General features: G+C 61.6%; 11 protein-coding genes across 11 annotated transcripts in view; 7 read left to right on the plus strand and 4 right to left on the minus strand.

Annotated features, from left to right (window-relative positions):
* Positions 1 to 63: 63 nt before the first annotated feature.
* Positions 64 to 1232, plus strand: F751_5651 (Set1/Ash2 histone methyltransferase complex subunit ASH2; the record flags this gene model as incomplete). Its single annotated transcript, XM_011402372.1, has 3 exons — positions 64 to 381; positions 551 to 650; positions 922 to 1232. 3 exons carry the CDS (start codon positions 64 to 66, stop codon positions 1230 to 1232), a joined length of 729 nt encoding a protein of 242 aa, XP_011400674.1.
* Positions 1233 to 1471: 239 nt separating this feature from the next.
* F751_5652 (Glucosidase 2 subunit beta) lies at positions 1472 to 4243 on the minus strand (the record flags this gene model as incomplete). The annotated part of the gene is made up of 6 exons (XM_011402373.1): positions 1472 to 1642; positions 1862 to 2235; positions 2972 to 3196; positions 3396 to 3629; positions 3787 to 3882; positions 4015 to 4243. The coding sequence occupies 6 exons, from the start codon at positions 4241 to 4243 to the stop codon at positions 1472 to 1474; spliced, it is 1329 nt and encodes a 442-aa protein (XP_011400675.1).
* A 682-nt stretch (positions 4244 to 4925) lies between these two features.
* Positions 4926 to 7986, plus strand: F751_5653 (FAD synthase; the record flags this gene model as incomplete). Its single annotated transcript, XM_011402374.1, has 10 exons — positions 4926 to 5029; positions 5144 to 5265; positions 5372 to 5564; positions 5687 to 5887; positions 6157 to 6388; positions 6552 to 6684; positions 6907 to 7023; positions 7193 to 7317; positions 7549 to 7713; positions 7825 to 7986. The coding sequence occupies 10 exons, from the start codon at positions 4926 to 4928 to the stop codon at positions 7984 to 7986; spliced, it is 1554 nt and encodes a 517-aa protein (XP_011400676.1).
* Positions 7987 to 8373: 387 nt separating this feature from the next.
* Positions 8374 to 9751, minus strand: F751_5654 (Sugar fermentation stimulation protein-like protein; the record flags this gene model as incomplete). Its single annotated transcript, XM_011402375.1, has 4 exons — positions 8374 to 8754; positions 8994 to 9109; positions 9314 to 9419; positions 9644 to 9751. The coding sequence occupies 4 exons, from the start codon at positions 9749 to 9751 to the stop codon at positions 8374 to 8376; spliced, it is 711 nt and encodes a 236-aa protein (XP_011400677.1).
* A 1093-nt stretch (positions 9752 to 10844) lies between these two features.
* On the plus strand, positions 10845 to 12424 carry F751_5655 (UMP-CMP kinase; the record flags this gene model as incomplete). Its single annotated transcript, XM_011402376.1, has 6 exons — positions 10845 to 10859; positions 10975 to 11067; positions 11233 to 11370; positions 11562 to 11669; positions 12090 to 12167; positions 12296 to 12424. The coding sequence occupies 6 exons, from the start codon at positions 10845 to 10847 to the stop codon at positions 12422 to 12424; spliced, it is 561 nt and encodes a 186-aa protein (XP_011400678.1).
* Positions 12425 to 12685: 261 nt separating this feature from the next.
* F751_5656 (putative phytol kinase 3, chloroplastic) lies at positions 12686 to 13865 on the plus strand (the record flags this gene model as incomplete). Its single annotated transcript, XM_011402377.1, has 4 exons — positions 12686 to 12812; positions 12987 to 13154; positions 13283 to 13503; positions 13641 to 13865. The coding sequence occupies 4 exons, from the start codon at positions 12686 to 12688 to the stop codon at positions 13863 to 13865; spliced, it is 741 nt and encodes a 246-aa protein (XP_011400679.1).
* Positions 13866 to 14354: 489 nt separating this feature from the next.
* Positions 14355 to 17428, minus strand: F751_5657 (Proline iminopeptidase; the record flags this gene model as incomplete). Its single annotated transcript, XM_011402378.1, has 11 exons — positions 14355 to 14489; positions 14601 to 14725; positions 14954 to 15019; positions 15146 to 15326; positions 15521 to 15635; positions 15853 to 16078; positions 16366 to 16505; positions 16619 to 16716; positions 16846 to 16931; positions 17084 to 17179; positions 17302 to 17428. 11 exons carry the CDS (start codon positions 17426 to 17428, stop codon positions 14355 to 14357), a joined length of 1395 nt encoding a protein of 464 aa, XP_011400680.1.
* A 1786-nt stretch (positions 17429 to 19214) lies between these two features.
* F751_5658 (Leukocyte receptor cluster member 8-like protein) lies at positions 19215 to 20202 on the plus strand (the record flags this gene model as incomplete). Its single annotated transcript, XM_011402379.1, has 3 exons — positions 19215 to 19256; positions 19621 to 19722; positions 19963 to 20202. 3 exons carry the CDS (start codon positions 19215 to 19217, stop codon positions 20200 to 20202), a joined length of 384 nt encoding a protein of 127 aa, XP_011400681.1.
* Positions 20203 to 20748: 546 nt separating this feature from the next.
* F751_5659 (hypothetical protein) lies at positions 20749 to 21122 on the plus strand (the record flags this gene model as incomplete). The annotated part of the gene is made up of 2 exons (XM_011402380.1): positions 20749 to 20788; positions 20917 to 21122. The coding sequence occupies 2 exons, from the start codon at positions 20749 to 20751 to the stop codon at positions 21120 to 21122; spliced, it is 246 nt and encodes an 81-aa protein (XP_011400682.1).
* A 4903-nt stretch (positions 21123 to 26025) lies between these two features.
* F751_5660 (hypothetical protein) lies at positions 26026 to 26466 on the plus strand (the record flags this gene model as incomplete). Its single annotated transcript, XM_011402381.1, has 2 exons — positions 26026 to 26116; positions 26297 to 26466. 2 exons carry the CDS (start codon positions 26026 to 26028, stop codon positions 26464 to 26466), a joined length of 261 nt encoding a protein of 86 aa, XP_011400683.1.
* Positions 26467 to 27053: 587 nt separating this feature from the next.
* F751_5661 (hypothetical protein) overlaps positions 27054 to 27602 on the minus strand; it is a gene marked incomplete at both ends in the record, with an annotated part of 4856 nt that continues 4307 nt past the window's right edge. The window contains 2 exons of the mRNA XM_011402382.1: positions 27054 to 27312; positions 27496 to 27589. Coding sequence (XP_011400684.1) covers positions 27054 to 27312; positions 27496 to 27589 — 353 coding nt within the window. The remainder of the gene's footprint in view (positions 27313 to 27495; positions 27590 to 27602) is intronic.

A 27602-nucleotide genomic window follows, 5' to 3' on the forward strand; every position in this document is an offset into this window, starting at 1 on the left:
AGCGCCCTGGCTGCACCCTTCCGGCGGAGCAAGAAGCAAAGAACAAGCGGAGAGAGTGATGGCATGTCTCCGGGGACCTGTGCTCTTCCTGGCGAAGATGTGAAGCCGGCCCTCCCAGCCCCTGTGAAGCTGTCACCCACAGATCGAGCTCCCCAAACCAGCATCACCAACGACCTCACCCTCTCTAGCTCCCGCGGCTACCGTACCGTGCGTGCCACACATGGCGTGAGCTCTGGGGCATGGTACTATGAAGTGACCGTGGAGTCCCTCGGTCAGACCGGCGCAGCCCGAATCGGATGGGCCACTGCTGTGGCTGAACTCCAGGGGCCTGTGGGTGGGGATGCCAAGGGCTACTCCTACCGCTCCCTGGAAGGGTCCAAGGTATGCTGCGTGTGTCATAGCCGAGGCTGAAAAGTGTGGAACGATCTGCCGCGGTGCCCATGGGCGTGGAAGGGGTTCTCGTGTGTATCCGCTGCGTCTTCCTCCAGGGGTCAAGCACAAATATTGACCATGCCTCAACTCCTCGCTCCTCCCCCTCAACCACCGCCAGGTGCATGCCGGGGTCAGAGCCGACTATGGCTCAGCCTGGGGGGAGCGAGACGTGATTGGGTGCCTGCTCGTCCTCCCCCCCCCGCCGGCCTCCAGGACAGGTGTGCAGCCGGGCTGCCTGCAACGTTGCGGCGGTCAGCATCGCCCTGCATGCCCCGTATGTTCGCCGCGCAATGATTACAGAACATTCCTCGAGCAGTCGATCTGCACATATGTGCAGAGACATGACTGATCTCACACCCATAGAATCTGAGCGCACATGATTTCGGTCCTGTCTTGCTTGAAGCAGTGTCATGTTTGGGGCCAGAAACTTCTCGATCCAGCACCACCAATCCCTCAAGCGATCCCTTCCCCATCCTCCCTCTCGCTCAGAGGCAGGCGAGGAGGCTGTGGCATCCGCGTCCGGGTCGGTCTTCTTTTTCAAGAATGGCGAGGCCCAGGGGGAGGCCTTCTCCGGCATCCCTCTGGCGACCTACTACCCCGCTGTCTCCCTGTACACCCACGCCTCCCAGCCAACCCCCGCTCGCGTCTCTGTCAACTTTGGCGCAACGCCCCTGGCCATCTGCGGTGGGCGGGACGGCTCCGAGGCCCTCGCCGCTGCCGTGCAGGTCCCGGCCGTCGAACCCGTCGCGGCCCTGTCCCTGGCAGTGAGCGCACCTCCGCGTGCCCTTGGCGCAGCCTGAGTACATGGGGCCTGTCCTGTACATCAAGTTTTTGAGAGACAGCCCACGCAGCACACTTGTTGTACAGCGCCTCAAGCCATGCCTACGCATGTCCACGGCCTCCCCCTTTCGACGCTGCCTAAATTATGATCCCATCACGCGCCCCTGTGTCTGAGAACTGGGCCCTGTACATACAAAGACTGCAACGCACACACCTGGCACAGCGGGGAGAGCTGCAGTGAGAGGCGCGCATAAACCCCTCAGAGCTCTTCATGCACTGGCGCCCCCCCATACCGTGCCAGCTCGCGCTCTAGGGCGGCGACGTCGGCGGCGCGGCAGGCCGCGGGGGTCTCGAACCTGGCGGCGTATTCGCAGCGGGAGGGCTCGCTGACGTCAAACAGGCGCTCGGTCGGGCCGCAGAGCGTCGTCGCCTGCAGGAGCAGTGGGGAGACATTGCTGTGATTGCTGGGCGGGAAGCTGATCGGCGGCAGGCTGACTGCGGGCCGGGCTGGCGTGTGCAGGCTCATTGGAGGACGGGCAATGTCCGCAATGTGCTGGATGTCCCCATGGATACGGTGCACAACCACCCCTTCCCTGTCCCCAGACCCAACATCACGTGAGCCAGCTCTGCGACCATCAGGCACCAGCACCTGCAGGCTGCGCGCCGGCCCGTTCCAGCACTGCTGGCCGCGCTGGAAAGCGAGGCGCGCCCCGTCGTCCAGGAGGCCCTCCCAGCGGCCCAGGTTTGTGCCGCCGCCGCTGCCCTCCACCTGCTTGGCGGCGCCAAAGGGGCAGAGCTCGTAGGTGTACTTGTCCACCTGCGCCGAGAAGCAGCGGCCGTCCAGCGCCGCCCAGGCGCTGTCCTCGCCATAGGCGCCCTTCCCGGTGTTCTCCAGCTTGGTCTCCAGCTCGGCGATGGCCTTCTTGGTCTCCCGCGCGGCCGTCGCCGCGGCCGACGCCGCGGTGCGCGCGTGGGAGAGGGGGGACTTGGCTGCGTCCAAGTCGGCCTTCAGCTGGGCCAGGACTGGGCACAGGAAGGGGTGGTGTGGGATGGAATGCGAGAATGCAACGCTATTGTGGGGTCCAAGTGGGCGGCCAGTGTAGGCCCGGGCGGGAAGTTTGATTGTCAGTTTGCACTCCTGGGACCAGGCAAATTTTGGGATTCAAGGCTTTCCCTGCAAGCTGACAACCACAGGGAACAAGCAAGGTTCCTGCAATACCATCTTCCAAACCTCCCCTTTGAATCAGATTCCTCACCTGCATCTGAAACCTTGCTCATTAGCACGGCCGGGGCAGAGCGGCTCCGGGAGCCTGGGAGCAGGGACAGTGCGGCGCTCCACACGTCAGCCAGGGCTGTGAACAACGCGAGGAGTGGGCCTTGGAACACTCCTGGCCGAAGATGGACATCATGCCAGGGAAACCCGGCTCGCGACCAAGCACCTTGGTGATGCGCAGCTCGCCCACACACCCGCACCCAGCCAGCTGCCAAACATTCCTTCCATAGCCATTGCCCTGCACCAATCCCACCCGTCTTTGCCCTGCCCAGGACTCCAGGAGGGACGGAGACCGTGGCCGCTGCAGCAGCCATGTCCTTGTCTGTCTGTGTTGCAGGCTGAGCGGTGCCGTCTCCTTGAGCCTCAGCCATCTGCAGCGCCGAAGGACCGAGAAACCAAACTAGGTCACACTCTGCAGCAGCCAGGACACTCACGTGGGGCGCGTCCGCGTTGTTCCTCCAAGCCAAGCTGACAGCGGGCTCTCACCCTCGATCCTTACCTCCTCCGGCAGCAGCACATGTTCATGGACTTGGTCCGCCGCCACCACTTCATCGGCAGAGATGGCCTCTGGAGCAGCCTGGTCGGCGTCGGGGGTCCCGGTGCTTCCCTGATCCTCCTTGTTGGTGTCCCCTCCTGAGGCAGGCGCCTTCTCGGCAGCCTCCGCGGCAGCCTTCAGCTCATCCTCCTTGGCCTGAAGGGAGTCCCTCAGGGCTGCTTGGGGGACGTTTGCGATGGAGGAAAGAGTGAAAACTTTGGGAGCTGGGTGAAGGAGGTCCTTTGCAGTATACAAAGGCAGTGCTCGCGATGACGTTCATTCTGTAGGGTGTGAGTGCCAGTCCCTGGAACCCTGGGCACCTCCATGTCGTAGCTCGCAACATCCCCCGCCCCCTGGCCAGCCATTCCCACACACCGTCTGCCGCATTTTGCTCAGCCTCCTGGCGCGACAGATCGTCCCGAAGACGCGCCAGCTCGGCCTTCCAGCCGGTCAGCTTGGATGCGGCCTCCTGCACGTACTGCGCCCGGCGCTGCAGCCCGGCTCGCGCCGCGTGCAAGCGCTCAGCCAGCTCGGCCTTCCTGGCCAGGCCGCGGGCTTGGCAGGTGTTTGCGCAGGAGCCTACCGGCTCGTCGGAGCCGTCGCAGCAGTCTGCGGGGCCAAGGGGGGGCACCTCGAGTCGGGATGGGGTGTGGTTTCCTCCATACTGCCATTGTCACTGGTACTAGACACACCTGATCTCCTCCCCAAGGCATTCAGATTCCGAACGGCTGAGCGAGGCAACATGGCCACCAGGGCATCGCCTCACCACAGACTCCGTCATCCACCAATGCGGCCTTGAGTGTCCTGGGCTCGAAGCCCACATTGGCACAGTAGAAGGACCCCCCCGGGCAGGCGGAGGTGCCTGCACTCGCACGCGCGGTGGGGACCAGGGAATCAAGGGGAGCAGCGACTGCATTGCGATTGCATCGACGAGACAGCCTGTGCATGGGCTCGAGGCAATCCCATCCTCGTACTGGTCCCTCCCAGCACCCACCAGGCTCGTCACTGCCGTCCGTGCAGTCGCAGTATTCGTCATTGATCCGTGAGGCGGGCACACTGCCTCGCCCATCCAGACACTCGAAATCGGCATCCGAGGGGATGCTGTACCTGGGGAGGAGATCTGGCGTCACCCCGCGGACATCGGGTCCCGCCTCGACGGCAGGAGTGATCAACGTTGCCAGCGCGAGCAGGATGGCTGTACCCCAGCTGCTGCATACCGCCATCTCAATTTGAAGTTGGTTCACAGATGAAAACAAGCCATTGATAGAAATATTGAGAGCTCAACATAAATTTATCGAGAGTACTCCGATGTGGAATGCTCACCCGACCCGCGCGGAGCGATTGTGCGACAGGACCTTGCGCATCATGCACAGCACCCGCTCCCAGGGGGTGGGCTAGCCCAGTCTGTACCCCAGCTGCCCTGCCAGATTCCCACGTGCATCGTGGCCCCGTCCGGCTGCGCCTCAGAGTCCCCTGCGGACACCCATCGTACCCCCTGGGACTCCAGGACCTCTGCCCCAGGCTAGTGTTTGGGAAACTCGTGTACCGTTGTAAAACCCACCCTCGCCATTGGACGAGACTGATTTGTGACTCATCAAGTTGGGAACACAGACCTGTTCCGAGGGAGGACTCGGGGCAGAGGGCCTCCCACGGCACCTTTGGGCGCTTGAGTTGCAGTTTCGGTCGAGCGCAGGCGAGTGTCGTACAAATGGGTGAAAGGATGAGCAAGGCCAGCCCAAAGAGGCAAACCAAACGATTAGGTTGATAGAATCTCGGACAGTGCCTTATTCCGGACTCCGAAGGAATCCCGCAGATTCCTGGGCCAACGGTTGGACCTGACCCTTCTGAATCGGGCCCATCTAGCTACAGACCGGACCCACCTCTCCTCAGGTCGAGGAACACACAATGGCGGACGTGCTGGAGGCAGTGGCAAGGCTGACCGATGATCGTGTGAAGGCCAAGTTTGAGAGCGCCATCAGCGTCGTGGAGCGAGCCATAGCACTCTACGGGTGAGGCCCTGGGCATGGTGCAGACCGGCGGGGTGCGGGGCCATTGTCACTCAGGAGTGCCTCATGTACGAAGAGGGAGCTTGCGACTCACACACCTCACACCACCTCCTCCAGGCTGCCATCCCTCGCCTTCTCCTTCAATGGTGGCAAGGATTCCACGGTCCTGCTGCACATCATCAGAGCTGCGGTGGCGATGCACGAGCAGGCGTCGCCCTCCGGCGCCGCACAGGCAAAGGGTGAGCCTGGGTTTCGGCCCCTGGAGACCGAGGGGCTGCCAGTGGGTGGCAGGGCTGACAATGCTGAGCGCTGAGCACCCCCTGCCGCCCCTTCCCACTCGCGCAGTGGGCGGCCTGTCAGACATGGTCACCTTCTTCTTCGACAACCCCGCGGACTTCCGGGAGGTTGTGGCCTTCACCTACGCCACTGGCGCAGAGTACAACCTGCAGCTCAAGTCCCTGCATGGCGGCTTCCGCCAGGGGCTGGAGGCCCTGCTTGAAAGCACGTCCGTCAAGGCCATTCTGCTGGGCACTCGCAAGTGGGTGCACGCGCGGGGGGTGTCCCTCTAGGATGTCCGGGGTCAATGCCCCTGATGCCTGGCAAGGACTGGGGGACATGCTGACCACCCCTCCAGGCCCATCCCCTCGAATCAATGCGCAGGGGCGACCCCAACGCGGTGGACCAGGAGACGTTCTGCCCCTCCTCCGCCGGCTGGCCGCCCTTCATGCGGGTCAACCCCGTGCTGCACTGGACCTACCACGACGTCTGGACCTTCCTGCGCGAGGCGGGGCTGCCCTACTGCTCGCTGTACGACCAGGGCTACACCTCCCTGGGCGCGGTGTCCAACACCCACCGCAACAGGTGCGCCAGCTGCTTGCTGGTTTTGGGTCGCAGGGGCGTTTTTGTATGGGGGCGAAGGGCTGACGGGAGGGCTGACGTGGCTGCAGGCATGCCCGTGGCCGTCTGCATCCCCGGCCAGGAGCCAGGGTCCCTGTGAGCCTGGGCCTGCCCACTGGTCCACCATCCCTTGAGGGGCATTGGGGCCTGACCCAGGAGAGCAGGCCACACCCTCCTGTCGCCGACCACTTCCAACCCCACCCATCTCCACCGCCATCACCCTGCACCGCCAGCGCGCTGCTCAAGGAGGATGGGAGCTACGCGCCGGCCTACATGCTGCCCGACACGCGGCTGGAGCGGGCGGGCCGTAGCGATCCCGCCCGCCACGCCTCCGTCCTGTCGGACGCCTGCGAGACCGCGGGCGTGATCATTGTCGGGGACGAGATCCTGGCCGCCAAGGTGGAGGACGTCAACACCCGCTTCCTGTGCAAGGAGCTGCGCGTCGCCGGCTGGCGGGTCTGCAAGGTGGGCGGTGCTGGTTTTTGGAGGGTATAGTATCTCTGAGGCACCAGATCATGGAGAATCCATATGTCAAGCCCCCAAGCACACTGCCCACTTTGGGTACATGGGAGCGCTCCACACCGTCTGCTGCTCCGGCGTGAGTACGACTCGATTCCGCACCCTGCAGGTTGCGGTGGTGAGGGACGACGTGAAGGCCATCGCGGCGGAGATCAAAACCATGAGCGCTGCGTTCAATGTCGTACTGACGGCCGGGGGGGTGGGGCCGACCGTGGACGACATGACTCTGGAGGCCCTGGCAGGTGAGGAGGGTGGGAGGGTGTTCTATGCGTGTGATGGGGTGGGGTGGCGGAGGCAGGGGGTGGGGGTGACCGCTAGGGGGGGGTGGCTGGGAGAGAATGGCTGGGACGAGAAGGAGGAGGGTGAAGGTAACACATCGTTTACCCGACCCCCAGCAAATGCAAGAGGGGCGATGGCTGATCCTGCACACCAACTGTCATTCTACCCACCCTCCTCTCCTGCAGAGGCATGCGACACCCACATCTCTCGGAACCCGGAGCTGGAGCGGCGGATCCGGGCCTATTTTGGGAGTGATGTCACCAACGCACACCTCAAGATGGCTGAGATTCCCGAAGGCAAGGGTGACACCTTGGGCTGGCGGGAGGGGCTTGCCGGCCACATGACCATGGCCTTCTGGCTCAAAAATCAGGTCCAGATTGAGCATTTGCACCTTGCCACACACCTCGTCTGGTGATCCTGTGTTCCTTTCACTCCCCCCACACCCCCCACCCCGCATCACCCCCATGCCAGGCTCGGAGACCTCCCTGATTGAATTCCGGACGGGCAGCGGGGCGCTCTCCCCCTTTCCCCTGGTCCGGTGCCGGAACGTCTACGCCCTGCCTGGCATCCCCTCCCTGCTGCAGGAGAAGTGGCCGGTGAGCGCAGATTTTGTGCATCGGGGGCCGCGATGTTTGGCTGCCAATGACATGCATGCAGCGGGTTCTTTGTTCAGGCATTTGAATGGAATGGGTATGCCTTGCAATGTCGGTCCCCGAGGTGCTCACTCCCCCCCCTCTTCTTTTCCCACTTTCCGTTTCCATGCCGTGTGCCTACCCTGAAGCCACATTGCCCACCCTGAAGCCACAGTGCCCCCCGCCCCTGCACAGGAGGTGAAGGCTGACCTGCGTGCCTCGCACGAGGCAAGCAGCCCGCTGGCGCCCTTCCACTCCGTGGTCATGCGCCTCCGAACCGACGACGAGACCGCCATCGCCGACCCCCTGAAGGCGGTCGCTCAGCGGCACGGCCCAAATGTCTCCTGCGGCTCCTACCCAGTACGTCCGGGGACGCGGGGGGCAGTGCCCCCATGGCTGCGAACCGCTGCCCAAAAGCTCGTATTGTGCATGCCAGATCAGATGCCTGTGCTGTGTTTTCCTCCTGTGCAGGTGACGGGGCAGGCCGATGGCGTGGGCCTGGTGCTGAGCGTGGAGAGCAAGGACGCGGCCGCCCTGGAGGCCGCCGCCAAGGATCTGGAGGCCGCGCTGGAGCCGGGCATGCTCTCCGCCAAGCTGTCGGACAACGACTTCCTGGGTGCCAACGGCGCCTGATCGGCTGCTGGAGCTCTCTGCCCGCTGGCATGGTGGACGCTGGCCGATGCCGGCCTTTTTAACCGTGATTCTGCTTGATTAGAGAACATCTTGAAACATGACGTGCTGCCTTGCTGCAGGGTGCCCTGCTCTCTCTTCACACCGGGCGAATCGTGCTACATGCTGCGATGTGGCAGGGGAGGAAAAGGAAAAGTGCTGAGGCTCTAAGGGCAACTGGGAAACAGGGGCTCACGTGCATGGAATGGCACAGGCTTTAGCCCACGCCGAGGGCCGGGCGACCTGGTGGGTACATTAAGGGGTTGTGTGACGAACATGCGCCAGACTGGCAGAAGGAATACATTGTGCTGGAGAAAGAATTAGGAGGGCGAGCACAGGAAAAGGGGGCGTTCAGGCTTTCCTCGGCCTCTTGCCGGCCCCAGCCAGCTTCTGCCTGCTTAGAGCGGCAGGGGCCCGCAGGGTCTGGCCGTCGCGCAGCTGGTACTGCAGTAGCACCGGCAGCTGCCCGCAGTACCGCACGCACCCCGCGCCCGGGTCGAAGGCCACGGCGGCCGCGAGCAGGCGAACGCCGGCTGCCGCGGCCGCCACCACACCCTCCGCATACACAGGGTCGCACTCGTGGCAGGGGGCAAAGGCGACGCAGTCGCTGCGCTGGACGAGGAACAGCAGCGCGGCCTGCCCGCCGGCGCGGGCAACGGCCATCAGCTCGCTGACGTGGCGCTGGGCTCGGGTGCTGACCGTGTCTGGGAACAGGGCGAGACGATCCCCGGCCTGCACGGAGGAGCATGCATGAGGGCGCTGACAGGGATGTATACTCTACACTGAGAGCATAAATTCTCGCTCGGTAGCAGGGTTTTGTGCTCATGGTGGGTCTGTGAACAAGAAAATGCTGCACAATGTACGCCGGCACCAGTTATGCAACTGCTTATGACCAACTCAGCTTGCACTATCTCAGATGCAGCAGAAAACAGATTACCCCATTCGGAGCATCAAACAACCTCACAATGCACCTCGCTTGTCGCAGCCAGGGTCACACTCTTGACTTCCACATGGCACTGAGTGTTAGACTTGCTATGCTGAAGCAGGAAGTCGACCCTGGAAGCGCCATTCCTTCCAAATCTGACCTCTGAGGGGGGTGAAACTTGTACAGACATGTGGATCTTGCAGGCTGAGAAAGGAGGACCACTAGAGGCGTTGCCGCACTGTTTGCAGCCCCCCTCTCGTCCCTCTGCATCATAGGTTGCACACGAGTGCCACAGAGGAGGCAGGCTGCTGTTTGACCATCCATTGAATTCCACCCGGGTCAACCCCTCCCAGTCGCATCTCTGACCTGGCGTGATATTGTCATAGTCCGGCAAGCCAGTCAGGCAGTGGGTGGAGAGGAGCTCCTTGGCCATGGCGTTGGCTCGGGCGCTGTGGACTCCCACCCATACCGCCTGGGAGGTGGGAGAGTGATGAGATGCACTGGGCGCCTGCCTCTTGTGTTGGCAATGATTGGATAATCCGACCAAAGTGCAGGGTGATGAAATCGAAACAAGATGTGGTCGTCCAAGCTGGGGCCTGCATGATTTATTCTGTCCTCTGACCCAATTGACAGGAGGCTTCACACCCAGCGGTGCCTGTCTAAGCCCTTCAACGACGACACAGTGTACCATCGCACCTCCTTCTGCAGGTGGATCCATTCCAGGGAGTGTGCGTATTTGCGCTTAAGGTTAGCGGAGAGGGATAGGGCGACGCGGGAGGGTAGCTCATCCAGCAACCCAGTCATGGGGCCCGTGTTGGGTACATGTATGACGGCTTGTGTCGTGGATGGCGCCGCATCTTCATCTTGAGCATCGACTCTTAGCTGCGGCAGGAATTGGAGGATTGGGCTAGCAATCCAAGGAGGACCCAGGATGCAGATCGATCTTTGGGCATGATGCCCTTTTCAATCCAATCAGCCGCCACCTGTGCTCCCTCGCACACCTCTACATCGCCCAGAAAGCGCTTGTACCGTCTGAGTAGTCTGGCAGGGACCATAGTCTCATAGGTGAGGAGGGAGGCTGGCTCGATGCTGCCGAGAGCGGGTTTCGCACCGGTCAGCTGCACGACCGAGGTGTGCCTCATGGCCCGGCCACAGAGTATGCCGTACGCTGTGCGCAATGTGACCCTTCCACCATACACCGGATGTTTCAACAATGGGTACATGCTTGCTGGATGTGCATCTCGAACGCCGGCGACGGACAGTCCAAAAGCAAAGCGTGTCGGGAGCCGCAGGGAGGGGAGCAGAAATTACTTTATGGTGGATTACTGCGGCACCCAAACGCTGAATTGCAACAATGCTATGCTTGTTAATGCTTTGATCAGCTGACTAACGACTGAAACTGGCAGGGATGGCCCTATCCCATTCGAGTGCCAGTTTGAAACAACTCCTTTCCAGCAGCTCGCGCCACACGGAACCCCGAGGCTGAATAATTCCAACGCTTAGCAAACAGCGGACGACATGATTGCAGGCCCCTGAAAACCTGGCGCAGGAGTTATTGATACACGAGTAATCACTCCCTGGGGAGCACTCTGCGTGATCGCGACGCCAGGGGCACCGCCGCAACCGTAGCGAGGTAGTTGTGTATGCTCGCTGCCAGTCGCCTGTGCCAAACACGTGTACTGCGTCACCTAGCGCGCCGGCTACCTTTGGAGAGAGAGTGTGCAACAAGTCTCTCTTCTTGTCTAGATACTCTCGGACAGGTAGGCGTCCCAGCATATTCTGCAGGCTGAACAGGATCGCGGCCCGCCCCTAAGGATGCCAACTGATCTATCTCGACAACCAAATTGTGCAGAAGACATCTACCAGCTACTTTCAGAAGCTTAGCATGGCCGCTACCATGACCGACAGCCAGGTAAGGGATGTTGGCACTGGCCTGTTTTGCCCCTCCCTACGCCTTGGGGGTACATTTCCGATCTGAGCACTGCCCTTTCCTGCCTCGGCGCAACTTCCGCGTACCATTTCAACAGGTCCCCGCCGCAGCTGCCGCTGCTGGGAAGTCATTGGCGACCAAGAAGATCGTCTTCGTCCTGGGAGGGCCAGGGTCTGGCAAGGGAACGCAGGTGGGCCCAGGGCCGTGCTGGGTGTCATTTGCTCGAGGATATTGCATGTACGCGTCCAGCACACCACGCTTATACCTTGAAGGCGTAGCTGTCAAACTATGCCATGGACCACAATCCCCCTGACCTGTTTTTACCCCTCCCTCCCCACCCCACCCCCTCTCCCAGAGCGGCAAGCTTGTGAAGGAGTTTGGTGCGGTACACCTCTCTGCTGGCGACCTCCTCCGCGCCCACATGAAGTCTGGCACGCCTGATGGCCAGATGGTGGCAGACATGATCGCCAACGGTCGGATCGTGCCCTCACATGTGCGGTTTACTCGGGGAGAAGGCGCACTGGTGGCCTGGGCCGGCGGCGTCTGCCCAAGGCATGCATTGCTGCTACCCAGCAACAATGAGGGTCAATGCCTGGAGTTTTGATGCATGCCAGTGTCCTGTCAGGTGCAAGAATTTCATGCCAACTAATGAACCCCTGCCTCTTACCTACTGCTGCAAATCAGGTGACCGTCACACTGCTGAAGGATGCCATGGAGGCGTCTGACAAGAGCCTGTTCCTCATCGATGGCTTCCCAAGGAACGAGGAGAACCGGGCCGCATTCGAAAAGCAGGTACATGTGTTGCGCTGCCTGGCAGAGGCTGATGGAGGGGCGGGACTGGATCTCGAGTTGGCGAGAATCTTCCCTGAGTCAACATGGTCATGCACATCTCCCCTACTTGATTTCTGCGCCCATTTCTGCCCCTTTTCTGACTAGCTGACGCCTTGCACACCCAAACCCCACTCCTTGCAGCTGTCCATTGCCCCAGTGCTTGTCCTCTTCTTCGACTGCAGCGAAGAGGCACGTGCAGGGGGAGGGTGGGGGAGGGGTATGTATACGCGACTACCGAGGCTGTGGGGTTGTGAGCGTTGACGAGCGTCATGGATGGCCACAGTGTAGTGGATGCACAGAGACACATGGGCCCCAGCACCCCCATGCCTGGCGAGCTGGCACCGGTTCAGTACCAAAACAGTCCCTCACCACATGTCACAGGTCATGATGGAACGCCTGCTGGGACGCCAGGAGGGCAGGACCGACGACAACATCGAGACCATCCACAAGCGCTTCAAGGTGCGCTGGCGGGGGGGTGGAACCGCACGGGTTCCCCTCCGCATACCAGCTCCGCGGTCAGCCAACTGGAAGGGCGCCAGGACACTCGAGGGAAAGTCAACAAACCTCTGCCCGTCAATACCCTGCAGGTGTTTACGGAGCAGTCCCTCCCTGTCGTGGAGCACTATGAGGCTCTCAGCAAGGTGGCTCGCATCGACGCCCACCGCGACCCCGAGGAAGTCTACCGTGAAGTGCGCAGGCTCTTCGAAGAGCTCTGATGCTCTTGGGTCGGCCCTTGTCCTCTATACATCCACCAAATCGACCCATCTGCTGTGCCGTGAACGAATGTGATGTGTCCCTGTGTAGAACTCCCTGATATCCCCAGCCCTTGCTGCTTTCAGCAACACAGGATGCAATCGAGATCTTCGGATTCGTTTGGCCGGACATTGCTCCGTGCACAACTTCATGCACGCCATCGGGGAGCGATCCCAGGCAAAATGTTGTCTGCGCCGCACTGCAGTTTCACTGAAAGGGTTTAGATGAATCGCGACCTACTTGCATGGCTGTGCACAGCCTTCTTAGCGGTAGGGTACCTGCACCTCTGCCGGCTCATCGGCAGCCGGGGAGGGCTCCCCCGATACCTCACACGCAAGATCATTCATATCGGTGAGAGTGCCTGGGACATCATCCGTCTTATTCCCAGGATCCTGACCCTCAGGCCTTATCAAGCTGGAGCAACGAAATTATCGAGATCACTTTTCAGAGGGGTGTTCAGGGTCCTGCCCAGGGCCTGACATACAACTGCCATGACATGCAACCCTTCATTCATGACCATACCAGGTACGGGACCAATCTTCATGCTGTGCTGGCCCATGTACTCGGAGTCCCACTGGAGCTCGGTCTTGTGTTCATCGGTGCCTGCCCTCGCCACGCTGCAATTCCTGGCGGTCGGCAGCGGCTGGATCTCTGACCCCAAGCTGGTCGCCACCTCCTCGGTATGGTGTACTGGTGTGGTTTGGGAACTCCAAGCAGCGAGTCTATGCCGTCAAGGATACCTTGCATCACGGTAATGACCACCCCTGCGCCGCCTGCCCAAATGACAAAGAGCCACCTACATACTTTCACAAACCGATCAGATCCCAACGTGCCCAACCCCGTGCAGCGAACCGGGCTGAGACAGGAGCTCCTGACCGGGCCGGTCCTGTATGGCCTGGCGCACGTCGCGGCTGCCGCGCTGGGCTGGCGGCGCTCGCCGACCGCAGTGGTCGCGCTGTGCGCGCTGTGTGGCGGCGATGGCGCAGCTGAGCTGGGGGGGCACTGGCTGCCTCGCGTCGCGCTCCCCTGGAACCGCCAGAAGGTGCGCCGGACAGTAGGGATGGTCTCACCGAGGGGAGGCCGAGAGGCCTGCATTATCTCGGCACCCTCCCAGCTCATGAGGGCTTGCTAAGGTGCCACGCCGGCATGGCACCCTCCTCCACTCTGTTCCATCTCCAGACGCTGGGCGGCTCGATCTCCGCCGCTGGCGGTGCTTTTCTCCTCAGCAGTGCTATGCTGTCCTTCTTCGGAGGGCTGGGCTTCCTGTACCGCCCCAGTCCAAAGCTCCTGCTCGGCGCAGCCCTTGCGGCAGCAGGTGTGGAGTCCCTACCACTAGGGGCCTGGGACAATGCTGCTCTGCCCCTGGCCATCTGGGTATATGGCGTGGCGGCGGGCTGGCAGTGATTGCCTCTGCAGGGTTACCACCTGGACAGAGTTCTGAAAATCTTTGGCCTGGCATCCCTTGATCTCTGGCATAGGTGTACCACCCTTGTGGCTCTACAGCATTGTGTGATATGCATTCTGAGAATTTTTACGTGATGAGCACGTCCTTTGCTCTCAACAAGCTTTGCAATTTTGTACCCCCAGTTGACCATGGCATACTCCAACAGACCGAGCGGCTTGGAGGCCCGCTGCTGCATGGAATGCCCTGCAGCCAATCCCTTATAGAACACTGTACTGTCCAATCCCCAGATTTCCTCCTGCTATCCAAGCCACTCCTGCCCACAGTGATTGTGACGTTGTGTTGCCGTAACCCAGTTCTATGCGTGTACAGACCTCTGCACAGCTCAGCTGTATTCTACCCATGACTATGCAAGCTGGGAAGGAGCAGGGCACTCGGGCGTTCCAAAACGTGTTCGCCACATGGGCCGACACATGGGAAAACCTGCTCCACTATCGGGGCAGGATGCCCCCCCGACACAGGTTGAGCAGGCGCTCGAAGACAGGGCCCCCTGCTTCTCGAATGCCACAGTGGAGATACTCGTTGGTCACCCACTGGTGCATGCCGTTGATGCGATTGGCGGTCTCCTGCGAGGACGCAAGGGTGGTGGGAGGTTGGGGCATGCCTTGCAGCGCAGTGAGGCCAACAGGGGGCCCACCCCCCTGCGTCCCCGGGTCCCTGTCGCCCGGCTGCCCCACCTGGGCGAGTCCAAAATTGACAAACATGTCCTCGTAGTAGAGCACGCCGGCTGTGGGCACGGTGTTCTCCTCCAGGACATCCACATCGTACAGAGTTGGCCAGTCCTCCTTGCTCGCCAGGATGTCTGTGAATTGCCACATGCAAAGGGGGCGTAAATGTTCCGCGGCATGCAAGCTGATGTATGGGGTTCTGTACAGACCCACCTGATGAGACCAAAACAGCATGTTCATTATTTACAATGTCCCTGCGGCAGACTTTGCAATCCTGAACTTGTGGCCTCGATGCAATTAGCTCCCCAGGCCCCAAATCTGGTGAATAGCTCCGTCATCCCACACCCCTCCACGCCTCACACCTGCAGCCTCCTTCATGGGTCTGAGCCCGGCGATTGCCTCAAACATCCAGGAGAACACCATCTCGCCTTTGAGGGGTGATGAGATGGCAGCTTGAAATGTCATTCTGCAGTCCAGGAGCAGAGGAGCTGGAGAATTCCCCAGCACATCACCCGGACGGCAGCATACTCCTCTCACCCCAACAACCCCCTTACCCGTGAAGTTGACAGGCTGGCCCGCCTGTGCTGCCTGCGTGGCGTCAAAGGCGTCGGCAAACTCCCCGCTGGCCAGTACTCGCTCGGCGGCCCAGTTAGAGGCAGCCCCCTGGCAGTAGATGCTCTCGTGCATGATGGCGTACAGGGGGTTGGTGTCCCAGCTCATCCACACATCAAAATCCTGGCGCACAGGAGGGGGGGCCATGGTGCCAGGTGGCCAGGTGGGAAGACAGCAGAGGGGGGAACGATACCCAAGACTCTGCCTGTATGCTCCAGCCCCACGGGCGATTGTGCAGCCATGGTGGCTCCACCACATTCGTCACACCAGGTTCTTGCAAGCCCATTCCCGGGTCGAACCACCCCAACCCCCCAGACCTTGAGGAACTTGCGGCTGAGCTCTGGCCCATCAAAACTGCCTTCAAAGAGGTAGTGCAGGCGCTCGAAGCCGGTGCTGAAGCCCATGCTGTGCAGGCCCAGCAGCTGCAGGCTCCTGAGGGGTGGAGGTGAAGGAATGGGTAAAGGTAGATTCGAGCAAGGGAGAGCCATTCGTGCATCACCCTGGCGCACATCACGATCCCCGACCCCAACGTGTTTTGTTAGCGGAGGGTTGACTTCGATGCAAATGCCCCCCAGTCCCACATCCCGCCCCCCCCTCACACCGCCCCCATCCCTGTACTGAGACCACGGGCCACCCCTAGCCCTCTCACCTGGGGGTGAGCAGGTTCCCGGCGGGTGTACTCACCCCCCCTCCCGGGGCGGCCGCCAGGAAGCGCACCACCGCCCCAATGCGCGCGACGTCCATGGGAAAGCGTGAATAGTACTTGCGATTCTGGAGCAGGACCCGGAGCGCGCACGCCCGGTACACCGCCTCGGCGGCGCAGGGGGTGTCGATGCGCGGGGGTATGCCTCCCGTGATCAGGCAGTCGATCAGGCCTGGAAGTCAGCGTGGGGTGGGGTGGGGGGAGTGTCAGTGGAGGACCGGCGGGGAACCTTCCTGCTGTGCATGGTCAGCGTGCATGCCCTGGCGTGGGGGTTTGTGGCTGCATGCCATCAGGGCGAGTAAGTCCCTTCCCGTACAGACAAGGCATCCCTTCCCATGCACAGTTAGCCGCATGGCAGTGAGGGGAGGGGTGCAGCTCCAGGGGCAGGCCCGGGATGGGCGGCATCACCTCGCCCCGTCCCCACATGCACCAACCCCAGTCACACAGGACCAGGCTCACTCTCTGGGGCGAGGGAGAGGTAGGTGACGCAGCAGAACCCGCCAAAGCTCTGGCCCAGGACCGTCCAGCGGCCGTCGTGGTTTGTTCCCGGCACCAGCACCATGCGGATGACCTCCGCGTCGGCCACGATGCTGTCCGCCCTGCACGCCAGGCAAGTGATGGGATGGCGCCACTGGCATGCAGGCATGGCAGCGCCGCCGGAGGTACAGTGTGGCCCGCACCGCCACCTCAGCGCCCTGGTCACCACGCCCACCTGAAGTGCGTCAGGTGCAGGGCCTGCGCTCCCGCGTCCCCGAGCCTCTCGACATTGCCGGGGGTGATGGGGCTCGACAGGCCTGTGCCACGCTGGTCCTGCATGTTTGGAGGGAAAGACATGTGGGGCCGAGCGCATGAGACATGGCGGTGGGTGCCATGGATCGCAGGGGCTGCGTCGCGCGAGGGGAGGAACAAGCACGCCCGTCGCAGAGCAAGAGAGCCCACCATGAGCACGATGCGGAAGTAGTTGCAGGCATGCTTGATCCACCCGGTGTTGTCCAGGGGTCGTGGAGCTTCGAACCCTGGTCCTCCTGCACTCGGCTCGAGGTGGGACCGGGGGGTGGGGCAACAGCGAGAGGAGAGGGATCCTTGGTGAGAGAGAGAGTCTTACCCATGGATGCCTGCTGCTGTGCACCATTTTTTCACGTCCCCGAACCCTCCCTGGCCAGACAGAGGGGCGCACCTTGCAGGTACAGCAGGTACGGCAGGTTGTGGTCGCTGACCTTGTTCCTGTGCACCAGTACCCTGCAGAAGACATCCACATTGCCAGGGTGGAGACCTAGAGGGCATGGGTAGGGGGCTGGCATGACGCTGGGGGCCGGAGATGAGGCCGGCACACGGCACAAGCCGGTGTGGGCACGAGCATGTGGCAGCCACTGGCAACCTCACAGGCCCCCTCACCAGAGTAGTCCAGGGGAAGGGTGAATGTGTGCTCTGTGATGCACAGTCCTGGCACCGAGAAGGTGGGGCCCACCTTGTGCTGGTGGCAGCCAGCGGTGCGGGCCCGCTTCACAACCGACCCTGTCATGGGCTGGGGGTGGGGCGCAGGCGACGATGCACCGGCTCTGGCGCGTGTCAGTCTCGAGATGGACGTGAATGATCGCTGGCAGATGCTTCGCATGAGCTCCGCCGTGGACTGGTGATGGTATGGCAGCAGCAGTACAGTCCTGAAACCCTGTGGGGACCCTGCCTTGGCGATCGATCAGGCTGGGCGTGCGCCTCAGGTGGCCAATCGACCTCCAAGCCTGAAAATTCGCGCAGCGAAGGACAGAAGTCTTGACCAGCAGGCTGGTGGGGCGGCGAGGGGCTTGGTGAGAGGACAGAATTCATGGGTCCCTCCCCCCGCGTGCGCAAGGTGTCGACATCCGGAGGTACTCGACACCTTGCAGAGCGCGGTGTTGTGCTGGCGTTCAAGCTTCTACACACCAACAGTATAACACCTTCCTGTTTTTCAATAGAAATCATTTTTTCAGCCAGACTGTGCATCTCAGCCAGTCTCTGGTGTACTGATTACACAAGGGCTCGCATGACTCCCAACACGGCAAACCCACCTGCCATCACCAAAGTGAACCGATGCTGAATGGGCGAGGCTGCAGGCCGTGCATATTCATGAGCAGCCAGGTATGCAGAGATGCACAGGCAGACGGCTGTGCCCGTCACTCGACAGGACAGGCAGTCATGTGGCTTGTTGGGAGCTTCCTTTGCCGCTTTCTCCTCCATAATCCTCTGCTCGACAGGGCCTACTTCTTCTTACCCTTGAGTGCCTCACGCGCCTTCTTCAGCGCTGCCTCCTCCTCCTTATCGATAGGAATGCCAGGCACGGGATGAGTTTGCTTCAATGTATGTGTGCAGACATGACACACAGGCGTCGATTGCGCCCAAGCCCTGCTCACCTTCTTCTTCTTCAGGAACTCCTTGTCGTCTTCGTCGTAGGTCTTCTCAGACTTTGGCTTCTACGGTGTCGGTTAGGAATTGCGGTTTGCACTGGTCTCCTTCCTTGCGCCACAAGCACGCACGAGCAGGGGAATACTGCGGCTTATGACCAGTCGCGCCCTGCCATCCAGAAGGTCAAACCCCCATTCTCACCTTCAAGGGCTTCGCCTTGCCTCCTTCCTTGCCTGTAATATGTCGAATGTGGATGTGTGTTGAACATCACAGGCAACAAAGACCAACTGCGTGCCACACAGCAGGCGCCCGTATTCAAGACTCACCAACCATGTCAATGCGACTTTAGGCTCCTGCGACACGCTTTGAATTAGGTTCTTAAAGTTGCGACGGGGAATGGCATCCCATAGTTTGACTCATCCGCTTACTTGACTCCCGGCCGTGTCCTCGAAGGTGAGCGCGCCTCCGGGAACTCCACATCTGTGCGCAGGGCGCGGACACATCAGGCAAGAACCAAGGCCTCATTGCAGGGCCAGCACGAGCTGGTAGAGATGCTGGCGGGGTGGTTTGAATCTCGGAATTGAATCATGCTTGTGTTGCAACCCTAAGAGTCGGTGGACGGGAGATCTCTGCAGGACAGACTCAAAGTCGTTGGCTGGGCCACAGGGCCATGTAGGCCCCCTGGGTAACCCTGTGTGAAGGAGGTGTCGAGCGCCAAACAGAAGGGTGCTGCAAACCTTTCGCACGGCGTGGCCACCAGCATGGCCAAGCGTAAGGCAGCCTCCATGTTTGAGCGCATGGAGGAGCTGAACAGGGGTTTCCTGTTGGACGCCTCCTCAGCCCACGCGGCCGCCGCCCTGCAGGCGAGCTGATGGGGTGGGGGCGTTTCGGCAGGGGACCATCCTTTGGATGGATGACACAGGGTGTGGATGCGGGATATCCTCACGGTCGCGCCACCAAAACCTTGTTCGGTGCGGACGTGAAGCTGCTGTTGATAGTGGGGGCACAGCCCTTATGCCCCATGGGCAGCTTTTGCGAGATGCACCTTCGACCCCCTCCAACACACCACACATCTCCCGTCCCCCCCGACAGGCGTCTGCCAAGCTGGCCGCCGCCCCGCCAGCCCCGAGCGCGCCCGCCCCCGCCCCCCCCGGCGCCGTCATCAGGCCCCTCCGCCTGGACGCGCAGGAGGCCGCCCGACGTCACGAGCGCAGAGCCCGCTTCCAGGAGGAGCTGGCGGTCGGCGCGCGGGCAGCCGGCGTGGGCCAGCGGGAGACGCTGGTGCAGGCGCGGCGCGCGGGCGCCGCGGCGGAGGGTCGTAGCACCGCCCTGGAGCGAGAGTTCCTGCGCCTGACCGCGCTGCCCGCACTGGAGGACGTGCGGCCGCCGGGGTTGCTGGCCGAGTCCCTGGCGCTGGTGAAGGCGCGCTGGGTGCAGGTGGGTCCTGTGCGAGGGTGACAACAGCACGCCGCTGTGGCTCCTGAGTGGGTGTGAATGATGTGGAGCGAGGCCGTCGCTGGGGGACGGCAGCACGTCCATCGCACCCTGTGGCAAGCCGTCCCTTTCCCAGGCCTGTCCGTGGCTTGGGATCAGGCAGGGAGCCGGCCTCCCACCACGGACCACCTCCACACCCCACCCATCCACCTGCCATCCGACCCGCACCCCACGCAAGCACAGGACCACGACTATGCCTACGCGTGCGCGCAGCTCAAGTCCATCCGCCAGGACCTGACCGTGCAGCACGTCACCTCCCCGCTGGCGGTGGGCGTTTACGAGACGCACGCGCGCGTGGCGCTGGAGGCGGGCGACTGGGCCGAGTTCAGGCAGTGCCACGCGGGCCTGCTGCGCCTCTGGGCCGATGGCGCGGACGAGGTCGTGCCGGTGAGCAGCGTGCGGTGCCCGGGGCGTGTGGAGTGATGCGGGGAGGGTTGGAGGTCGCACGTGGGTGGGGTGTGCTGGCAGAGGGGCTGGGAAACGTCCACATCATTCCGATCCGCTGGTGCCTCGGAGCACACGGCGCGGCCCGGCACTCACCCACTCGCCACACTCCAACCCCCCCACCCTGCCCGCTCTTCTTACCCCTCCACATCTACCGTCCACCCCCTGCCCCCCCTCCCCCCCCAAAAAACCAAACTCCCAGGGCAGCGCCGACGAGTTCGAGGCCTACGGCGTGCTGCTGGCCGCGGCCGGGGGCGCAGCTTCCCGCCAGGCGTCCGCGCTGGGCGCCGAGCTGCGCGGCGCGGCCGCCCGCTGCGCAGCGCGGGGGACCGGTCCGGGGCCCATGCTGCGTCACGCACTGGCCTCGGTGGCGGCCCACCGCGCAGGAAACTGGCGGGAAGCCGCGCGGCTGGCGGCCGCGGCCCCGCGCATGGCCTCCTACTGCCTCGACCTCCTCCGGCCAGGGCTGAGGGACCACGCATTCGGTGCGCCGGAGGGAGGAGGGGGGGGGGGGGGGTCCGGAGCATGTCCTGGGAGCAGTGGCGAGGCTGGGTCATGAGGACTGGTAAGGGGAGCGAAGGGGCCGCCGCCGGCACGCCAGCGGATCCCCACACCTGTGCGCTCCCACCCTGCGTGGTCACCCTCGCGCCGGCTGTCGTCGAAGCCTAACCCCCGTCGGCCCCCCCACCGCAGCGGCGATCCTGTCGGCCTACGCCACCGAGGTGGAGCTGGGAACCCTGGCGCCCTGGCTGGGGTTCGCCACGCTCAAGGCCGCGGCGCGCTGGCTGCGGGGCCAGGGCGCGGTGGTGACGCGGGGCTGCCTGGACGTCAGGGCGTCCAGGCAGGGGGTCCGGGCTCGCAGGGCCGCGCCGGAGTGCAATGGGCGTGAGGGGGCCTGAAGCGGGTCGGCCTGCGGGAGGCCAAGGCTGCGGGTCTGGTCCTGTATAGGGATGGGAGGAACCCTGGGGCGCCATGGCGCAGGCCCCCCGAGCACGCCGGCTGCCAGTCAGGGGAGGGAGGATGCCACGGCGGACACCGCGGAGGGGTGCCTGGATTGTTGTTGTGAGTGGTTGCGGCTGGGGTTCCACCAGACGCACCTGGAGAGAGTGCCAGAGGTTGGATGGCTCGGGTCCCACAAGTGTGCACCCCAGGGTATCATGATGCCCATGTATAACAAACCCCAGGGGGCACTGACTTTGACAGCAGAGCCGCTTGGAGAATAGGTCATAAACAGGCAAAACTTTGAAAGGGTCGCCCAAGACTCCAAGTCAGGAAGAAAGGGCTCAGGGCGCTGTGCGGCAAGGTAATGGGGCTGGAAACAAGAGGGGGAAGGGTGCACTGGCCTCAACACAGGAGCATGTCATACAGGATTGATAGGCGTGAGGCTCAGCCAATGCAACAAAGGTAATGCTAGTCAATGAACCCAGATGTCCCCTAGCCGTACCATACCTCCTCCACACCCCTTTTATCCAAAATGTCTTTTGGCAAGCAGGGGGCGGGGTATGGAGTCCATCTCTGGTGCACCCCCGATGCATGCGGGATCCATTCCCCGATCTGGAGCCCGATGCTCACACTGCATCCCCCGCGATCGCGTCCTCCCCTGGTCGAGGTACAACTTGTCGACAAGTTTGGTCTTCATGAAATGAAAATGCAGAATCAGAGGGGCTCACACCTCTCAACCAGTACAGCATGCCGTTGACTCCAGAATAGTCAAAAGCCAGCGCGCGGGCACATGCGACCGGCGAAGAAGAAGATGTGGTTTCCAGGCCGCGACAAAAAGTGCAGTGAAGAGTGGCTTCTGGAATTACGCGAGCCTTCTCGGCGCACATATCTTATCTCCCAGGGACGTGTGGAAGGGAGGGGGGAGGGAGGGGCACGAATCGAATATTGAGATGACAAATTTGCAGGGTGTGTGATTCATGGATTCCCGTGCCCCAGACACGGACCGCCCGATGGCATCACCAGTAACTGCCCCACGCCATGCCTAGACCTTACTGACCATATCATGTGGTGCCTCCTCGGGCACAAAATTGCGTCATTTGTTCCTGGCATAGACCGCGAGTGGGAAGCCGTGCAGGGAGGCCGGCAGACTGCAGCATCACCGAAGGGTGGACTGCATGGGGTGCGCAATGTCTCTGCTGCAGCGCACCGCCCTGGGCGTCTCATCCCGGTGCCACAGCAAGGCCCCATCATTCCATCATCCGCACCAGCTTGCTGATGCATCTCTCTGTGCACGCTTCTACATAGAACTCATCTTGAGATCCATGGCTGGCACCGTCAGGAGGTTTGGGCTGGGAGCAACGTCCAGTGTACCTGACCATTTTTCTCCCGCCCTGACATTGCAGCAACATGCGAGAGGCCCGAGGTCCAAGACTGGACGGTGGTACCGCCCTGCAAATCATAGAGAATATTGCACGCCGCCATGCCTGAGCATCCCAAGCAACACCGCCTTTCCACCAGAAGGTGGATCAGAGGTGAAGCAGGCACTCCAGTGATTGGCTGCAATGATCACCCTCACCATAGAGATGGGGGTTGGTAGAAGACCGACGCACTGGACGAGGCCGCGATGGCAGCTCAGCTGCGTATGCTTTTGAAATATTTAGCAGAGACCATCCCCGTCCGGAGCACTCCGGGGGGCGGGACGTCGCGTCAATCTTTAGTGTCCGGTCACACCGTCGCCGGAGAGGGCCAAGGGCGCCTCGGGTACGCAAATTTACGAGGCAACGCCTCCCGATGCCCCCTACATGAGCCAAGATACTTATAGCAGTAGATTTCCCGGCCTCTCAGCTCTCTTCGGCCTCTTCTGGTAACACAGCACAGCCGTGCGTCGTTCGTTAACCCCCCCGCGGTACTTAAATGCGGGACCTGCGGGCTATTGCCCTGCTTGGGCATAGCCGTCTGTCTTCTGAGCCTCACGGTGGCAATTAAGGTATGCAAAGGTTCATTTGCAAGTATCCTCACTTGGCAAGGACGGTCACATGCACGTCCGCGAGGCCCATCCTTCACCGACCAGAACCCCACCTCACACATGCCAGGGAGCATGCACGTCCAAGTTCTACTCCCTGCCATCTGCCATGTGAGTATTCCTACTAGGTTGTATTACAATTAGGGTCAAAGGCCCCGCCATGATGTAATGCCCCTTCCGGAAGACGTGGGGAGTTCCACAAACAGCTCTCACTTCGAATCGACTTGCTCCCCGCTCCCCGGTTTCCGGTGCTAACATTGCAGATACGGACCCCATGTAACCGTCCCTCACTGCCAAGAGCGCGGGGGGGTTTTGCAGGTGCGAAGACATGCGGCGTGAGAGTGTGGCATGCGATCCTGGGCAGGGGAACTTGCAGACCAAGAGGGGGGTTCAGCTCGCACTCCCCTGTGGTGTTACCTATCTCCCCTCCTAACATCACAGGGAGCAAGGCTATAGCAAGCAGGGTTCCGTCAGGACGACTACACTCAAAGCTCTCGGATTGTCTGTCCACGCCATCAGCCTGAGCCTGTTAACACTGGTCAAGGGTGGATCCACTGAGATTCTGGTGGGTGTGGAGTGCCTAAAGGCATGGCAGTCGGCGTGCACAGCTGATTCAAGAGGCAACGTCGGTACAGGCAACAAGGGCAAGGACAACTTCGGCGACAACAATGTGGGCGACTACAACATTGGTATGCTAGAGGGTGGGATAGGACGACGGGGCGAGCATGGGCTGATGACCTCTACTCGATGGACTACTTACCAGCCTTCCTCAGTCGTCTCAACGGTCCTGCACTTCCACAGGAAATTCCAACAAGGGCAACTACAACTGGGGTGACAACAACGCGGGGTCCAGACTCCGCTGCAACAATGCAGTGGGTATCCGGATGGTACTGAACTTCTGCAGCCTGTCAGAACTCAGGAAGTATGCGTTCAAGACCTACAATCCTCCATCACCTCCACCCAAGCGCAGCTCGCCACCCCCCACCAAGAAAATGTCGCCGCCGCCTCCCTCGCCTGGAAGAAAGTCGCATCTCCCACCCTCAAGGAAGTCGCCTCCCCCACCCATGAAGCAGTCGCCACCTCTTACCACCTTCCAGTCGCCACCTCCACCAAGCACAGGGGTCCCTCCCAGCCCGCCACCGTCCTCTCCTCCTCCCACCGGGCCGCTGCCGTCTTCTCCTCCCACCGGGCTCCCTCCTAGCCCACCATCACCTCCTCCTATCAGCCCGCCACCACCTCCTTCCCCTCCCAGCCGACCACTGTCTCCGCCGCCGCCCAGCCCACCATCACCTCTCCCTCCCAGCCCGCCACCGCCCGCTTTGCCGGAAGTAACTTCCAGTGGTCCTCCTCCACTGAGAAGGTGACAATCACCATCACCATCGTGACCTACACGTCTGGCAAAGTCACCGTATACTTGATCGACAATGAGTATGCCACATGGACATGGAACGATTCCCACACCACTAGATACACCACCACAAATTCCTGGCCGAGGGGCACAGATCAGATCTGGAAGTTCACGGTGGTCCCCCACAGGCACAGACATTACCCTCGCAACAGATGCTATCCCACACGCGCCAGAAGAAGATGAGGCACAGAATTGCGGCCAAGTCGCGGTGGCGCATGAGGCTCCATGCCCTTGAATGCTCTGTCAGACTGGAGTGTGGCTTTGATGTGATCAGCAAGCCCAGTCTCTTGGAGTGGGCGAGGGCAAGGTGTTGCGGTGGAACTCAGTGTGCATGTAACACATCTAGCCAGGACAGGAAGCTCCTCAGCGTGTGGGAGACAAATGCCCTTAACGGACACCAAGGCCGAGCCGCGAGTGACCACAATGCAGATGGGGAATCTGCTGCGGCAGCTGGAAGCAATACAGTCAGAGCATAGGAAAGTCAAGCCTGGGAGCGCGTGCTGTGCATGACACGTAGTGTCCCATTGCAAGAATGTGGTGTCCCTCATGCAACAACACCATGTTTGCAGCTGTGAGTCCCGCAAAGCAGGGTCTTGCCAGTAGCACCCGTCCTGTGCCTCATTCAAGGTACCAGCACACCACCGCCGCCGCTAAGCATCTCGGACCACCCGACCTTGTCACTTTGAGCAGGATGCCGCAATCGGCGAGGTGCATCCACTGGCTGGCCGTGGGGCGTGTGCATCTGAGAGAACTAAGGGCGGAATCGGCACCATGCACCGCAAATGGTCTTGACAGGGCCTGTGCTGCCCATGGTGCCAGCTGGGAAGGTGGAAGGAAACAGTCCCTGGGAGTGGCAGATGGTGGACAGATTGCGCAATCTTGGATTTCTTCTCGAAAGTGGAGACACCATGAGGAGGTGAAATGCTTTGCGGGGCCTGAACTCCAACACAGTGGAAAATGGGTTGCAATTATCTGTTGACCATCTAAGATGCAGGCGAAAGGGGTTTGTGTCCATTGCGCCAACATTCTGCCCTTGAAAATCAGAGACTTGGGTGTTCTGATCAATCAAGGTTTGGGTGGGCCAGATCAGCGGGGATCTGTCCGTGATTTTCACGTCCTGGGTTCGATGGAGGAGGAAAGGATGCCCACATGAACCTCACCGCCCCTCCCCACCTTATCGGCTCTCCCTGACCATTATTAAGCATACTGCACACTTTCAGCCCCAGTTCTACACGCCGAATCCCTTTTGAATCTATTCTCTGACTGTCGAGCCACCATGACGACTCTCGTGCAAGCATTCCTCAACAGCGCTATTGCCGGCAAGGTGGGTACCCGCACGCACTCGCCGCCCAAGCTCGAGGACACTATGCATTGCCAATCGGCTGCTTGACACAGATTTATTACTTTGCCCCGACGACTGCAGCGCTCCATGGATGCTCGGAGGTCGACAACCACCTGCTCCGCTCATAACACCGAGGACACCAACCGTCGGAAGGTGCTGGCCGCTATCCCCCTTGTCGGTACGTCTGGAACCATTCTATCTTGGCATATGCACTGTGCGGTGGCGGAATGCGCGCCATGCGGTCAACCTGCTTCGATTCCGACAGTCCTTGTCGCCATACCCCCCCGATTTGCGGAGGGTCCATCCTCCATCCTCATTGTGGAGGCCGTGACGTCCCTCCCGCCCCGCCGCTCTGCAGGCCTTGCCTTCGGCAGCGTACAGAGTGCCAGCGCCAACATCACCGCTGGCAAGAGCTCCACGAAGGCCTCGGCTGACGGTTACAACATGACTGGGATCAAGCGTCAAGGCCTCACCAAGGCCCAGAAGAGGGAGATCCTGGACCGCAAGCGCGCGAGCGCCCAGGAGTAGGCCCCGCACGAGGACGTTGTAGGGATTGGTCTGTGTGGAAGGACTGCTGCGCAGACTGGACCCATCACAGAGTCCTGTCGAGACCCTGCACCTGGGAGTGTTGTGCCGCGATCCAGGCTTCTTAGCGGGAGAGCGTGAGTGTGCCTGTTGTTTGCAATTTTATGGCGTAGAAGGGGCAGATTGAGCTCCATGCGGCGAGTTTCCGCCGTGCCTCCAAACCATTCGACCTGTCTTTTCCTCCCACGGTCCCATCCTATGCGGTGCCACATCTAGATGTTTGTTCGAGTGGCATGGGGCCGAGCCCCTGGGCAATTTTGTGCTGTGCCGTCACTCGCGGCGGGGTGCAGTCACGAATGACTGCACAACGACCTTTTGTCCCATTGTTTAATGTTCCTACTATCCACTTGTCATGGAGCCCAGCACGTCGATGTGTTTGGTATGCTGCACACAGATTGGGAAGGGGACTCTGGGCGTGTGGGAGAGCCTCAGGTGCGGGCCTGCACCTCGCAAACCTTCCCTTGGATGGGATGGCACCCCCCGTCGCCACGCAGTGGGTGCCCACACGGGCGCAAGTCCCCCCTTCTGGCTCAGGCTTGTGCCGCGACGGCAGGCTCCTCCTCGGCCTCAGCCCCGGCGGCGCCTGGAGCGCCCTCCCCTGGCTCCGAGAGGTGCGCGCGGTTGCGTGGCGTCGATTCGTACTCCTCGATGTCCTCCCGCATGCCCCGCAGCACCCCCTCCAGCAGCTCGCCGCGATACCGCGTCGCGGCCCAGTCCGCCAGCTCTGCCTGCAGCCCGCGCCGGAGGTCGTGGTAGGAGCCGACGCTGGCCCCGGCCAGTGCACACACCCTGCACAGGTGGTGCGCGGGCTGCATGTCAGGATTTGCTGATGTGTGTGTGGGGGGTGGGTCCGTTCGGCACGCACCCTGATTTTTGTAACGTGCAATGGCTGCTGCGGGTGGCACACCGAGCGCTGCCAGGGCAGGCACACAGGACACTCTCCCCCGAAACACCCAGAAACCAAGCACTCACGCCCGCATGGGCTTCAGGTAGAGCGCGTCCAGGAACACCTCGTCCTTCCTCTTGGGCTTGCCGCCAGGGAACTTTGTGAGTCGCGGCCCGAGCACTGGGAGGGAGGA

Source organism: Auxenochlorella protothecoides, assembly GCF_000733215.1.
Source record: "Auxenochlorella protothecoides strain 0710 unplaced genomic scaffold scaffold66, whole genome shotgun sequence".
NCBI classification, from domain to species: domain Eukaryota; kingdom Viridiplantae; phylum Chlorophyta; class Trebouxiophyceae; order Chlorellales; family Chlorellaceae; genus Auxenochlorella; species Auxenochlorella protothecoides.